This window comes from Corvus cornix, chromosome 12 (assembly GCF_000738735.6).
Source record: "Corvus cornix cornix isolate S_Up_H32 chromosome 12, ASM73873v5, whole genome shotgun sequence".
NCBI classification, from domain to species: Eukaryota; Metazoa; Chordata; class Aves; order Passeriformes; family Corvidae; genus Corvus; species Corvus cornix.
Genome location: NC_046342.1, coordinates 994,443 through 1,010,337, shown reverse-complemented (window position 1 = coordinate 1,010,337; position 15,895 = coordinate 994,443). Strand labels below are relative to the sequence as shown.

General features: G+C 46.9%; 1 protein-coding gene across 4 annotated transcripts in view; it reads left to right on the top strand.

Annotated features, from left to right (window-relative positions):
• Positions 1 to 13,373, top strand: part of FBLN2 (fibulin 2) — a 93,968-nt gene extending 80,595 nt beyond the window's left edge. For all 4 annotated transcript variants that reach the window (XM_039558986.1, XM_039558987.1, XM_039558988.1 and 1 more), the window contains exons 10-17: positions 800 to 937; positions 1,255 to 1,398; positions 4,976 to 5,104; positions 5,612 to 5,737; positions 6,357 to 6,473; positions 7,436 to 7,564; positions 10,178 to 10,301; positions 11,302 to 13,373. In XM_039558986.1, coding sequence (XP_039414920.1) covers positions 800 to 937; positions 1,255 to 1,398; positions 4,976 to 5,104; positions 5,612 to 5,737; positions 6,357 to 6,473; positions 7,436 to 7,564; positions 10,178 to 10,301; positions 11,302 to 11,659 — 1,265 coding nt within the window. In that variant the 3' untranslated portion in view covers positions 11,660 to 13,373. The remainder of the gene's footprint in view (positions 1 to 799; positions 938 to 1,254; positions 1,399 to 4,975; positions 5,105 to 5,611; positions 5,738 to 6,356; positions 6,474 to 7,435; positions 7,565 to 10,177; positions 10,302 to 11,301) is intronic.
• The last annotated feature ends 2,522 nt before the right edge of the window (positions 13,374 to 15,895 follow it).

The following is a 15,895-nucleotide window of genomic DNA, read 5'->3' as shown; positions in this document are numbered from 1 at the left end:
GCCATTACACCACAGTTACTACAGAGCAGTTGGCTGGAAGTTTGTAAGTTTGAAACTTGCAGGAAGTGTTTTTAATGTCTCTAGAAAGCAAGCACTGAGTTGGTGAGCAGAGTTTGAGAAATAATTTCATGTATGCAGTAAAAAATCAGAAGGCTGTGTTGGGCTCTGGCTGCAGAGTAAGAAATAAAAAGCAAGAATTGTTACTAATATTATTGCCTCATTCAGAATTTCTCAGCATAGTTTTCAGAGTTGTGTAAGTGGGTTTTGTGTGTACATAAGTGTAAATATGTATTTTTATATATATATATATACACACACACAGGCCTGCATGTCTGTGTGCACACAGTGAAATCCCAGCCCTGTTCAAGTGAGGTGCCCTATCAGTATCAAGTTCAGAGGAGGGAGGTTTTTACAGAGCTGAATTCCTGAGGTATATGAGGAATAAGAGACTATCTTGCTTATGAAAGTCTGTGGTACATATTTTATTATGAGCATCTTATTCCTAGTTGTAATGTGGATCTTCAGGATTTTAAAATTGCAGATATTTTGATATTTGTGGGTTGCAAGAGATGCTGTGAACAAGGCAGCAGGGACCTGAATCAAATTTGCCACAGGACCTGACAAGTCCTGAAGTGAATTTCCAAGAGCAAACACACTTAACCCTCAGATTTCCCACTGGTAACGTGTGTCTGTTTAAATAATGCCACCTAATTTCCTTCCTGGAAGTTAGCTGGCCATGAGGGCTGCTGGAAGTTAGAGCTGAGCTCATGCCAGTTTGGTGTTTTGATGTGATTCACAGATATCGACGAATGCGAGAGAGGAACTCACAGCTGCAAAGTGAACTTTGTGTGTCAGAACACAGAGGGGTCCTTCTACTGCGAGTCAAAGCAGCGCTGCATGGATGGGTTCCTGCAAGACCCTGAGGGAAACTGCGTTGGTAAGTGTGGGCAGCACGTGTCTGTGCCCTGTGCTGCAGCACTGCCAGCTCCTGGGCCCTTCAGGAGCTGTGGATTGACCCCTTGGATGTGGAGTGTTCCTCAAACCCTGCTGTGAATTTAATGTCAGCACTGCTCCCCATTTAAAGGGGTGAATACTTGCATGTTGAATTTCAAGGTATTCCCACAGCAGACCTTCACCAGCCTTCTCTTGGTCGCACAAGAAACTGAAATGAAGAACAAGAAGTGACAGTTGGAAGAAAACAGACCAGAAGGGTTAAACAGCATCTCTCACTGCTCTATTCATTTTCACCACCAGATATCAATGAATGCACATCTCTCCCTGAGCCCTGTAAGCCAGGATTCAACTGCATCAACACCGTGGGGTCCTACACGTGCCAGAGGAACATGCTGAGCTGCAGCAGAGGGTACCACTCCAACGAGGAGGGCACGCGCTGCGTCGGTGAGGGCAGGCTCGGGGCTGGGCAGGGGGTCTCTCAGGGAAAAAGTGTGTTTCACTTCTAAAGAGATGTTTGGAGTTATCTCCAGATTGCCAAATGTGTTTGAGGAACAGGAATTTGCTGTCCCTGCAGCTCTGGGATTTGTTTGTGCTGCAGGATCCTGCACTGATGCCCGATCACTCCATGGAGTTCCTCTTGGTACGCTCAGCACATGGGATTCACTGGCTTCCACTCTGGAGAGAATGTGTTTTAGTTTCCTTTTAAACTCATGCTGTCAGTCAAGACCACGATCCCTTGGTGGTTTTTGTAGCACCTCCCTGGAAGTGAAGTGACCTGCAGCAAACGAGGAATGCTGGCTTTGTGGGCTCACAGGAGTAGCACCAAGAGGATGTTCTTTGTAGGGATGTTCTGTACATGGTGTTCCCCATTACATCCACTTGTGAGGGTGTTTAGGATAAATTCACACTTTGTGAAAAGAATTCTGAGGAGAATGAGTATATGAAATATTCATATAGGCTGGCACGCAGCTTGATCCTGATTTGTATTTGTTCCAGCGTATTTAGGGAGTTACTGACTCAGAATAGCAGATTTCAGTGCTTGTTAGCATTTGTTTGTAAATGAGCACACGAGGCACCGAGGACTGGGAAGCTTGGTCCTTGGTGCCCAAGGCAAGGCTGGCTGTGTGTTCTCCAATTCCCCATGTTCTGAGTTACACGAGGTAGGAAATCCTAAAATGACAGCGGGGGAAAAAAGAAAAGAAATGACAAAGCAGTGGTTTGCTTAGTGGTGATACCCCAGTGATTCTCCCTTACCTTCCCTTGGAATAAAGGAAGGATGACAGAGGAACAAAATGTGCTTTGTGGTGCTCTCAACCATGTTGAGAGCCATTAATTTCGTCGTGGTTAGCAACTTGCAGTGCAGCCCAGTGGTACAGCTGGACCCCATTTCCACAGATATTTCTGCATTCACCTTTTGCTGTTCATTATCCTCCACCTCCCCTCATGGTTTTACCCCCAGGACTGTCCAGACCATGCATGGCCAGTGGAAAGGTGGAGAAGATTTGGAAGTAGCAGATTTGGAAGGAACAGTTCATGTGTGCAACTGAGGAAATTGAGAAAGCTTCCAAATACTGTGTTTTGTAAGTTCAGGCCATAGCAGTGCAGTGTTCTTTGCTGTCCTGTTGCAGCCCAAGATATTTCAGTTGTTACAAAGGGAAGCTCCAAAAGTCCTGTCTGTCTCAGTTGCTGTGCAGACACAGTTCTTCAGCTGCTTTCCATCAGTCCTTCCTCAGCCAAGTCAACAGGGCTGTGTATGGCTGCACCACCTGAATTGTGGTGACCCCGAGATTGTTTTTAGGGTGACCACCATGCCGAGGTCTCCCTGAATGCCATTCTTCCCACAGGGCAGCAGCCCGCCCTGGGCAGCACAGACATCCAGGCTGCAGTGCCAGCAGCCTTTGCTCTGCATGCCCTGCTAACGAGGGCAGGCTGCCCAGGGCAGCGCTGCCGTCCCCATCCCTGGACCTGTGGCACTTGGGGACATGGCTTAGTGCTGAACGTGGTGGTGCTGGATCAACAGCTGGACTGGGTGATCTTGGAGGCCTTTTCCAGCCATAATGATCCTGTGATTCTGTAATGGCTGGGGCAGATTACATTCCTAAATCTCAAACTGATGGTACAAAAAGAATCCAGTTTTTCCCCGCAGTTGTTCCTAAAAAGGAGTGACTGTGTGTAAATCCATGGCAGAGGAGGAAATTGCCATTAATCCTCCAGCATCTCTGCCTCTAAAGCACACTGAGATAGCACAATGCAGTGTGATTCCTGATGGCCCTCTGCCTCTGCTTTACACACCTGACAAGGCTGTTCAGGAGCAGGCTTAAGGAGGCTTCTCTAGCTCGATTTTGGGAAAGCATAATCAATGTTAATTGGTGATTTCTCTGTCTTTGCTGTGTGCTCTCTGTTCCTGTTGCTGGTCTGTATTGTTTGGTATTTTTTTGAATGGCTTTTTTTAAGCAGGCAGAGAGCACAGAAAAGAAAGAAGAAAAGCATATGGTCCTACTTTCCTCTCTCTGTGATAAAGACTGGTTTCTTTGAGGCATTACAATGGCTAATTAGATTCCTGAATCAGATTTATTCACAGTAGTAAAAACATCATCTGCACGTGTTTCTTCTGCAGAATGACACTTGTAGGGTCATCTCCTCTGTTTAGACGATTCATCTGTCTTCAAAATGTTCAGATTTTCTGATTTAGCAAATGAGTTATTGAAAAATACCTCATATTTAGCTGAAAACTGCTGTAAGTGTGAAATACAGCACACTTCTGATGGTGTAATGCCCTAGAACTAATTAAAGTCTGAGTGCAATGGAATATGAAACTTCGGACAAACTAATAAAATGGTTGCACACATGGATTCATTACAAATAAAGCTGCTGCTTTACAAATTGTTGCCTGCATTAGCGACTTCCTTGTTTTGGTGCTAGCTCTGATTCAAAGAAAACAAGGACTCAGTGTTCCAGCAGAAATCTCAGCTCCTGTCAGGAATTCCCTGCGTGCTGAGGAGCATTCCCTGCCATCCCTGACCACAGTGCCAGCAGGGTCTGTCTAGGTGCAGCCTCTCCAGGGCTGCTGTTTGATGGAGAACTGCCCAGCAACCCTCTGAAATGATTTAGTGCTCAAATTTATGATTTCAAATAGGGCAGCATGGAGAACTTCCAGCCTTAGAGATCCATCCCAATGATTATTACATGAACAGGGATTTGGGTTGTAAAAGTAGTTGAAGATGTGACCAATAGGAAAAAAGGAGGATCTGTTGGCTTAGGAAGTGGCAGAGCTTGGAATACTTGAAGAAGTACGCAATTGTGAGGGTTAATCAGACTTTTTGATGCTTCTTGTCACAGATGGTAAGAAGGATTTGTTAGATACTGATGAGCTATTTAGTCATGTTGCAAGTCTTGTAAATCAGCCTGTATTGAAAACTCTCATCTTCCTCTGAGGATGTTTAAATGAGGTTGGAAAAGTTGCGTGTGAGTGGAGAAGCAACTAATTTGTTGGTATTGAATTTTGGTTGAGAGGCCATGGGGAATATCAAAATGGGAGCTGATTGAGAAAAGAAAAAAGATCAACATTGGGAAAGAGCTAAAGGTAGACAGCAGGAGCAAGACTGAGAGGGCAAGTGGAGATGGAAATAGCAGTTGCTTTAATTGAAGGGTTCTGGCTGGTTCTTGTTGTGCTTTAAATGGCTTGGTGTGACTCATAGAATGGCAGAACCATCAGAAGGGGGGGTTTAACTGTCATGGTTTGTTCAGAATCAGTGTGTTTACACTGAAATGCAGAATATACTGGGAGAGCCCATTGCAGGTCCAGTTACCATTTTCCCTTTGAAGGTAATGCTCTGCTTTTCCCAAGTTTGACTTAGAGAACCAGACAGCTGCCTCTGAGAAGAGCAGGGTGGGAGAAGCTGGTGATAGTTCTTCTGTCCAGTTTCCAATCCTGCTATTCAATGGACTTTTTTGTTTCTCTTTATGAACATTGGTTTTAAGCAAACTGTAGTTAATCAGCTTGCCCTGTCTGGCCCTACAGATGTGGATGAGTGTCAGACGGGGGTGCACCGGTGTGGAGAGGGGCAGCTGTGCCACAACCTGCCCGGGGGCTATCGCTGTGACTGCAAGATGGGCTATCAGTACGACGCCTTCAGCCGCAGCTGCATCGGTATGTGGGGCACAGGAGGAGCTGAGAGCTGGCACTGGTTGAGCCTTGGGCCCCAGGCAGCGTTCAGCACCACTGCAGTCCTGAGCTCTGCAGTGCAGTGCCTCAGAAGAGGATGGCATCACCTCCAGAGCTGGCGCTGCGCAGCGCATTCAGAGCCCTGTCACTCCCAGCTGGGATTTCGGACAAGGTGCCCTTGGCTTGGTTTAACTGCAGGTTATCCCTTAAAGCCATCTGCAAAGTACTTCCCTCTGGGTGATGCTTCTGCTGCTGTGGGAATTGGTGTGTCTGAAGGTTTCACCACTTTCCCCCAAGAGCCATGATGCAGCACTTTGTCTTTTGTCCCTCCCGTGCACCAATTAGAGCACAGAGTCAGACCGCCGCATCAAGCCTGAGGTTGCAGCATTCCACTCTCTGCAGATCAATCTCTGACACTTTAAAAAATATCCTCCTGCACCTCATTTGCTCGTGTCCCTCAGCTGATTGTGTCTTTGCTTGTTGTGCTGGCAGACATAAACGAGTGCTGGAATTACCCGGGGCGCCTGTGCCAGCACACGTGTGAGAACACCCCTGGCTCCTACCACTGCACCTGCTCCGCCGGCTTCCGCCTCTCCTACGATGGCAAGCACTGCGAAGGTACCAGGCTGCTTTTCCATGAAGGGGAAATTGCAGTGGGAATTAAGGGCCTCTAGAGAAGGAGCTGAGGTGAAACACAAATACAGTAAACTTTGTGTGCTCAAATTTGCAGACAGTCAAACACTGGAGTTGTCAGATGAGTGTCAACAAGTTTCTTCTTCCTATCCCCACGTACTTTCCACTTTCTGTTCAGATGACAGAAAAGGAGAACAGAACAAAGTTAGAACAGGAAACCCTTCATTCCAATTTTGATAAAGATGAAACTTGGTAGTGACAAAACTTATAAAAAATTATTTTGAATCGAATGGAAAATTTTTTAGTTCTCCATGATTTTTGTAAGGCAACAATTACATATTTTAGTGAACTGAAACCTGTAAAGCCTGAAGCGAATGTCTGCATGTGTGTGTGTTTCCATTGGCATATGGATAAATGAAGTTCAGGTGCAACAGACGTTCTCAGGCTTGCTGGCATTCTGCCTAGGGAGCAGAAAAAACAGGGACAAGTTAGTCCTTCCTTAGTCACTCTGACTGGAAGGTAAAGGTTTCCAGGAGCAGGAAAAGGCGGAAAGCACAGTTCTGAAGCACTGTGGCCATAGCTGTGGGTTTGTTTTTGGATGCAGATGTGAATGAATGTGACAACAGTCCCTGCAGCCAGGAGTGTGCCAATGTTTATGGTTCCTACCAGTGTTACTGCAGGCAAGGCTTCCAGCTGGGAGAAGATGGGCATTCCTGTAAAGGTAAGGTGCTGCCCCACCAGGTTAGGGTGGGTGTTTTTATTCTCTGTAGCAGGAAGAGATCTCTGACCCTCAGCAGCACCTGATGCTGCAGGATGGTTTTGAGTTCCAGCTGCCACAGAGGCTGCAAAAGGTAACTCCAGCTGCTGGACAGTGCAGTTCAGTGGATGGAGCACACCTGTGTGACTGCACAGCCAGGGAGGTGGTTGCAATGGTTTCATGGGGCCAGAGCTTATGACTGAAAAAATCAGGTGGGAAGATATCCCTGTATTGCATCAGTGAACGGCTGCACTGCTGAGTGAAGGTTTGCCCTGACTGCTGCTCATGGTGAATGAGGAGCAGCGTGATCAGAATGGAGAAAGGAGGGGTTTTACCCCGTTAGCTGAAGTTACCAGCACTGACACATTGGAGAGTCTCTGTTTAAGGAATGGTGAGGAAGCCAACACCCGTCCTAGCACAGGGAAGCCCAGCAAGAAATCCTAGAAAAATTCTTTGCTAAAAGGGTGGTGAGGCCCTGGCACAGGTTGCCCAGAGAGATTCCACATCCCTGGAGTGTTCAAGGCCAGGTTCAGCCTGGTCTTATGGAAGGTGTCCCTGCCCATGGCAGGGGCTGGAATGAGCTTTAAGCTCCCTTCCAACCTAAACCAGTCTGTGATTCTATGATTCTCTCAATTCCAGAGGCACCAGAGAGAGTGTTTCAAACTCAGACGTGCCCTACCCTCATTATTCCTTTCCACGAGTCTGTACTACTTGCAGCCAGTATTTCTGGCAGCAGTCTTGGGCTCAGCATTTCAGACAGCGCCATCAGCAGTGCTACAGCAATGCCAAACCTCCATGGTTGCATTCACGTTTAGCAATACATTATGAATGGGTCATGTGAGAAGAATTTCCTGGTGTCCTGCAGCCTCCCTGTGCAGAGCTGTGCTGTGTTTGTTTGCTGGGGTGTGCCTGTGTTCTCTCCGCAGACATCGACGAGTGCGCGCAGAGCGCCGGAATCCTCTGCACCTTCCGCTGCGTCAACGTCCCCGGCAGCTACCAGTGTGCCTGTCCTGAGCAGGGCTACACCATGGCAGCCAATGGCAGGACCTGCAGAGGTAACAGCAGCTCAGGGACTGCAGGGCTTGTATCACTGATACCCTTGGAATGAGCTCAGCCATTGCAGTTGTTCAGTCAAGTCTCCGTGTTTTATATTAGCCCCTGTTCCAGTCAGTCTTTGACAAAGTTGCCAAATATTGGTATCTGCAAAGTCAGTTTTCTCCTGTGCTAAAAGGAAGTGCTGTGGCAACTCAGCTGTCAATGTGAGCTAATTGCTTAAATGAATTCCCAAGGAGCCCGCTTCATCCTTCAGACTGAGGCACTTGATTACTCACATGAGCTGTGTGTGCACCTTGGCACAGCACTAAATGATCGCGGGTTTTAGAGGCGCCAGATGTAGAAATCTGTGGCTTCTTTATGAGTTACAGTTTTCTGCCCCAGAAAACTGGGAGATTAAATGCTGGAGCTGTAATTGGAATTTGGCCATCCAGCAATGTCACCTAAGCTTAATCCTGCTGGCATTAATAAATGTTAGTGAAATGACAAGTACCCTCCCCTCACACACCCCTTTTCTTCAGAATCATGGAGGTGTCTTCTGGGAGTCTGGTGGTTTTCATCTGGTGTGCAGCTGTATGGTTCTGAGCTGAACTCCCCATTTCCAAAGGATGCACTGCCTGTGTAACCATGGAGGATCTGATTACCTTTAGTCCTCTGCACATTCCTGCAGTCCTTACACCAACTTCCAGGCATTTCCTGCACTTGCTCTTTCAGGAACCCTTCATGTAACTTCGGTTTTGTATCTCCTGTGCTTGAATTCGGAGTGGTAATGGCAGTGAATTTGCACTGTGCAAATCATGAGCAGCATGAGGATACTTAATCCTGACTGTGGAGCAGTGAAGCAGATTACATGACAATTAAAATCCTTTTAAAACATTTAAAAGTATTTTAAAATGTGTTTTTAAGTATGATTGCAGTAATGTCCACATGCACTTAAATTCTTACGTAAAATTCACCTTTAGAAAACTGCAGCTGTAACTCCTCTGGCTTTGTTTGGTTTTTTTCCTGCTAACTTTGAGCTCTGGCATGTTAGTTGCCACCTCTGCCAGCAGTGAGATTTGGGCTGAGAATGTATTCCAGGGTTAAGAGAGTGAGTCACAGTGTCAGTCAGCCAGCACAGCTCTCCCAGGCTGAGCTGGAGGCACCCAGTGCTGCTGGAGGAGGGGGACACAGACACCCAGCCAGAGCAGTGGGTTGCACTGGTGGTGTTTGTGCGGTGTGCAGCTCCCCTGCATGACCCTCCTGTGTGTAGGGGGTTCCCAGTGCACAGAGTAGCCCAATCAGTAACCTTTGGAAAAGCTTCTCCGGGTGCCTCCACCGCCTGGCACCAGCACACGGAGGGTGAGGTGCAAAACTGAGCACGTGTGTGGCAGCTCCTGAGCTGGAGTTTAGTCAGGCACTGGAGCCCCCTGGATACATCCCCTTGTGTGGAGCTCTGCAGGTCTGTAGTTACAAGTTTGGGCAGATAGTGAGGTGTGTCTGAAAACATGGTCGGAGGAAGGCTGGGTTGGTGTTGGCTCTGTCGAGCGCAGGAAGACAATCACAGTGTCCCCCAGCTAAAGATCTGGCTCCAGTTGCTCATCATCTGACCAGTTCTGAAGAGTCACTGGTGAAATGTTCCTTGTACCCTTTTTTCAAAAGATGAGTTGTATCTCATGGAGCAGTGTCTCAACATATGGATCTTTTTTTGCAGAAACTGCCTGTGGTGTTTTGCAGCGCAGCCAAGGCGGTGCAGGGAGTGCTTTCATGACAATGATTGCAATATGGAAGAAATTTGCTTTTCACCTACGGGCACTGCTGAGAACCAGCAAGGGATTTACTTGTCTTTGATTCTCTCCTACTTCCTATTGTATACTTTTCTTTGCAAGACTTTTAAACCAGCCAGTTCAGTGTTTTGAGATCAGTTCTCATCCCAGGGGAAGGGAGGGAGTGGAAGGTTATAGTTTCCCTCTAAGAGTCTCTCTGCTCTGTGACAATTGGCAGAGCTTCAGGGCCCTACACAGTCTACATGCCTTGTCTGTTAGAATTTATTTCATTTTAAAGCCTCCGTGCATTGTCTAACGTTTGGGAGTACACAGTGTGACTGTGAGGGCCCTGCCAGTGCTTTCTGCTCAGGCTGGATCCTTGTCACTGCATCTGGTTTTCAGCATTGTAGGGCCCATGGCTTGGGCTTGTGGATGTGTTATTTAGGTAACCACGCTCATGCTCTGGGCCATAAAGTGTCTTTGAGCTTTAAGTGCTCTTTATTATGTCTTCTGTAATTACATCTCATTATGGGGAGATATTTGTATTTACGTTTTCGAAACTGTGTGCCTTGTTCTGAGGGGTTGTTCTAAGTTCCCATGTTTCACATCTCCTGGATCCTGCAGGACAGCAGTGACCACTTTGTATTTGCTTGCTTTAAATCCAGATTTGATTTGGTTGCTCTGCTTTAATCCAGAGCTACCTTCACGCACAGATACATTCTTCTGGCACAGCCCAGCTTGCTCCAGTCTCAAAAAGTCAGTGAGCATGGGTTAATTATGTCCTGGTGGGATTTGTTTATTCCTGAAAACTATTAGGAATTAATTCTTACTTTTGAACTTAGAACATCTTTTTCTTGTGTTTCTTCTTAGATATTGATGAGTGTGCAATAGGAACCCACAACTGTTCAGCTGCAGAGACTTGCTACAACATCCAGGGCAGTTTCCGCTGCCTCTCCTTCGAGTGCCCTTCCAACTACAGGAAGGTGTCTGACATGTGAGTATGGCCTTGGAGAGCAACAGAGCCAGGCCAGTGGCCATGGTGTTATGGAGGGCTTAGTTTGTGGGTGGGTGTGGGTGCTCAGAGCTCTGAGAAGCTGCTTTGGCACCTGGAGCTCCTAGACCTTCCCCATGCAGAGTTCGTGTCTGGTTATCTTTCCTTCTTCCAAGCCCTGGAGCCTCTGTTTTCCCTCCAGCTGCTGCTGGAACAGCAGAGATCAGAGCCTGCAGCTCTCTTTGCAGCTCCAAAACGGCTCTGTTTATAATTAAGTTTTAAAGTAAGATCCTCTCTGCCGTGTGTCAGAGCAGGAGCAGCCAGGCTGCTCAGTGCTCCACTTTTACTGCGGGTTTGGGGCTCCCTGTTTAATATTCAGATTGCAGTTCCTCAGGGAGTGTTGAAGGGGAGCAGGATACTGATCTTGCCAGGCCACAGGGTTCTGGGAATGGCACATCCCCAGCTCCTCAGCAGCTGGGGCTTGGGAGCCCCAAAATCTCCCTACCCGTTTCCTGCCTCGGTGGCTGCCAGCGCTTTGGGAACCCATATTTAGTTGCTTATGGCTTAAAACATACTTTTCCTGCCTTACAGACCAGAGCAGCTTTGCCAGGTGAGGAGTTTGTTTCCCATTCCTGTGTTAGAGCTACCTTTTCAAGGGGTCTCATTCTTACTTTCTTGGAGCACTGCCCCAGCCCTGTCGGAGATGAACCACTGGCTCCGCTGCCCGGCTCGGTGCCGTTCGCAGCGCCACTCTGGCTTGCTGGTCCTTGTGGAGCTTCCCCACACAGCTCCCCACATCCCTGATCTCTGCCTTACTCTGCAGTTCTCTGGCAGTTACACACTCACAAATGTTCCTGGGCACTGGGAGAGCAGAGCAGGCAGCTGCTGGTCACCCTCCGGGGTTTGGGACTGCGGTTTGTCCGATCCTTTGCAGTGCTCCGCGGTTTGTGTTCTTCCCTGCTGTTCCCTGGTCACTGAGGGTGCCTCCCTTCTCCTTCCCCAGGAGGTGTGAACGCATCAACTGCTTCAACTACCTGGAGTGCCAGAACACCCCTGTGCGCATCACCTACTACCAGCTCAACTTCCAGACCAACATCGTGGTCCCAGCCCACATCTTCCGGATCGGGCCCTCCCCCGCCTACGCCGGGGACAACATCGTCCTCACCATCACCAAGGGCAACGAGGAGGGCTACTTCAGCACCCGCAGGCTCAACTCCTACACGGGCATCGTGTACCTGCAGCGGCAGGTCAAGGAGCCCAAAGACTTCCTGTTGGATGTGGAAATGAAACTGTGGCGGCAGGGAACCTACACTACTTTTCTTGCCAAAATTTACATTTTCATCACAGCTCATGCCTACTGAAGCCTGTGCTGACGCTGGATTTTATTGGTGCTATGCTCTTTAACTGTTCTACCAAAGCTTAATACTGTTGAACTGGCATTTCATGTATCTAGCCTTTATATTATTTTTCTATCATTGCTTTAAACTTTTTTATTGGTTGTGTAAATTAAGTTAATTTTTATCTTTTTATGTTTTGTTTCCTTATGCAATTCTGTACATCATCACCTGCCAACGAACGAAGGAAGAGTTAGAAAGGCCTTGTGATAAATGCTGGAACCTTTTCTTAGCAGTTATTTTTAGGTGTAGTCACTTCTGCAGGGTATTGCACTAGAGAGGGAAGGTGTTCCCATGGGAGTACTGGGAAAAAACATTGGGTGATTCCTCTTTCTGACACCAAGTTCGGGTTTGGCCGGGCCAGTGGCCTCACTGGGGTGTCTCTGCTGAGGGGCTGAGTCCGAGGCCATCCCTGGACACTGAGGGTGAACCCACCTCCTGCTCCCGGGTTATTTTCCTCCTTCCAACTTTCATAATATGTTGCCTTAAAATATATATAAATAAAAGGAAACTCCACCAGTGAAAAAGCCTATGGATGAGTCTTGCTTTAGTAGGATTGCTCATGTGCAAAGTATTTGCAAGACCAAGGCCTTTCCAGAATGTTATACTTCAAGGTAAAAGCTCACATTGCCATTTTTAGTAGTTGTCTTTAAAGGTGTTGGTGTTCCTCTGTTCCTCACTCTGTTATATATAAGTGCAGATTTGATGCTTTATAATTCTTAAAGGAGTGTCCAAATGGAAACAATGAAATACTCATTACTACTCTGGATTTTAAAGCTTGGGCATGTCCCTGAGCAATCCCTTTCAATTTTAAATAGACAAAAAGGGGTATTGCTTCTCTGCTTCAGGGAAATTCCTCCAGCTGTGTTGCCAAATGATGCAGAGAAAAATGCCAGTGAAACTGGTGGGTTGCATTTTGCCATTTAGAAAAGAGCACAACCAAAGTTTTGAGCTCAATTTCTTCTGGTTCTTCAGGGAGCTGGGTGAAGTCCAAAGCTGGAGGCCAGATCTGGCACAGCATAATATAATCAAAGTGTTTATTAGAATTTAGAAATGAAGATCAGAACTTCTTTGTGGCTGTTTCCTTTTTTTTCCCATTCCCCAAAAAGCTCCAGTGTTGCAATTTCCTGAGCTTCCTTTGTTCCAGCTGTAATTATTCTGCAAAATGTTTTGAAGCAAAAGCATAGCTACAGAATATGGATTGTTTATTGCACTGCAGTTTAATGATCCTGGAATCCCAGGTTGGATGGGACCTCCAGGATCATCTGATCCAACCTCTCTTGGGAAAACAATAACCTGTTCTTTTTTACAGTCAGTCTTATTTCGATCAATGTGTACACAGGAGGAAATGGGGGAGTTAAATCTTATGAGGTTTTATGCCATATTCAACCATTTTATTACACTGTAAGACTGCATCTAAAGATCTTGTAAACATCACCTATATGGTGAGAGTTAATGTTCTGTATTCACTATGTCCCCAGGCCAGTCTCTACCACTTCAAGTCACTCCTTTAATTTGGACGTTCTTAAAATAAAGGGCAAATCTTTCTGTATCTGAGATCATAAAATCATGTTAGCACGGAAAAATTATTTATGTTCCCCAGCTGTAAAACAAGGACTGTCTGTGAGCTTGCAGACATCAAACTTCTGGTTTTTTTCTATAAAAATCATTTAGTAAAAGATCTTCTTCCATCCATCTTTTGTTTTCCACAGTTAACAGTTTTATAAGCATGTCGCAGGGAAGTGGCAACTGAGAAACACGTTTGTGCAATTTGTCATTCCAGTTAATTCCTATCTTACACCTCCAGGCCTTCCAGATCCATCCTGTACACGTTCAGTGGTGACACATCTCTCCAAGCCCCACTGGGCCACGTCAGGAGCCACCAAAACCCGGAGTTTTCCATCAGCATTAGGACTTGATTGAGCGTAAATGATAGCCGGGCCTCGACATCCTTGTCAGAGAATGAATGGACAGGTCATTTGTTACTGGGAGACCTTCTGCTGACTAAAACCAGCCATAGTCAATCATATTAAGGATCTGGCAGTTTTTAGCACCAACTCTTCATTTTCTAGACAGGTAATTGATGAAGAAAGTTTTAGGAAAGGCTTTGCATACTATTATAGGGAAAATGCTCCGTTAGGAAAAAAGTGTCTTCATCAGTGTGCTGTAGTTGGGAAAGGTTGGAAGGGGCTGCTGGGTGCAACTGGTCAGAGCAAGGGGAAGGATTACAGGAGGTAATTTCACATTCTTCTGCTTCCAGATTAACCGGAGGAGGGTTTTGCCTTTCTCCAACCCAAAGAGTTCTCCCTGTCAGTTCAAGGGGAGCAGGAGCAGCCAGCACTGCACCCTTTGCTCTGTCTTGGGGCAGTGCCCGTGGCTGAGCTTGAGCAGCCTCACCCCCACAGCCCCACCCACAGGGGGGACGTGCTTCTATATGGTGTCAGTGGCCTTGAACTGGAATTTTGGTCTCCTTCAACCGGTCCAGCTTCCAAAGGCCCAGTCCCCATCTCCAGGAATGCTGCTTCCCCTTTATTTGGCTGGGTAGCCTGGACAGAGAATGGGTGTGTGTCCACGTGCACAGGAGGTCTCAGGGCACAGTTCAGGCCTGGGCTGTACCTTCATGGCCCCTTACACTTCCTTAGATCAGAAATAGCTTTCCTGAATTCCCTCTTGAACAGCCATACTTTTCTTTCTTCTTCTTCTTCTTTTTTTTTTTTTTGTAATTTCTTTGATTTTCCTTTTCCATTTCTAACAAGTGAGTTGAGTAGGTTTCATTTATTCCCTTTGCTCCATTGTGGCCACCCCACCCCTTGCCTGGTTGGGGTGAATTAAGAACAGCTACACAAGGGATGTGCAAGCTGATAAACTCATGACGAAGACAACAGCTGCAAACCTAATAAAGAATTATAGCTGACTTGGGGCATCTGTTCTATATGTGTAAAAATTCAGATTATTGGTGTGTTCCCCAGGATGGAAATGGCCTTGCTGTGACCCGCCTGGGCAAGGCCTGCTCTGCTCAGCTCTGCAGGTTACATGTTCCTGCCTCGATAAAATCTGACCTCTCTGCACTCTGCTGTTGTATTCCTTGGGAGATCCAGTGATCCCAGAGACTGAGCAAGATCAAATGAGCCATTGGAAAGGAGAAGAAATGTTACTCTGTGTGTTTGCTGGAAATTTGAACGGGTCTGTTCCAGAAAGAAACATCAGGTTTTCTTTTGATTGGAATGCACATAACATAAGTTGAAAGAGCAGCACACGGGTGAGAGGGATGTTTTTATCTCATATTTTACCCTTTCTGGACCAGGGGAAAGTGGTTTGTAGTCTCTTTGTGTGTAAATACATGTCTGTGGGTCACTGCAGGTGCTGGCCAGGCCGTGCCAGCATTCCTGTGTGAGCCTGATGCAGGGAAAGGCATTTGATTGCTCAGCTTGAGCCTCGCTCCTTCTCCTCACACTGGGGCACCAGAGCAGGGGAGGGAGCTGCTAATGGGCCCAAATCCTTACATTTCCTCCAAGATACCCCAAACAGACCTTCATTCACTGTTGCTTCTCTGTTTCAGTTATTCAGTCAGTTGTATCAATCATATTGGATTCAGGACAGAAGTGAATTTCAGACAGATTTTATGGCTCAAATCTGTAATAAGGGCCATTCTGCAATAGCTCTTCAACTTCAGAGTGTAAGAGCCTCCTGTGCAAAGGTCCCAGTGCCTCTGTCAGCTCAGGGCATCTTGGAGAGGAGGGGAGGAGCTGAGCCTCCTCCAGCCCTGTTCCCTTGGGCAGCTCCTGGCACACAGGGGCACACACACATTGTCCTTCTGTCTCCCTCTGTGTCCTTCTGCAGACCTGCCTCAGACCTAGGGAGTTTTTCCCATTCATTTGCCTTTTACTGTCTTTGTCTTTCCACTGCTCCCACCCGTGCCAGGCAGAAGAGAAAGTTCCAGCCATGGAGAATTAGGATTCTGGAGTAAAAATAGATTTTGAGGTCAAATAAAAAGTGTCTTCACACTTTCCGTGTTCTCTGCATCACAGAGACCCTCATTTTGAAGTGGCTACTGAAAAGCAGGATTTAATTGTATCTGGTTCCAATTATCTAAAGCTGAAGTCACAAACTTGAGCCTTTTGCCTTCTAACACAATTCTTTCTCTTGCACGTTCTCTTCCCACGAGCTGAGGCTCCCGTTATGGTGGGGTTAAAAATGACAACG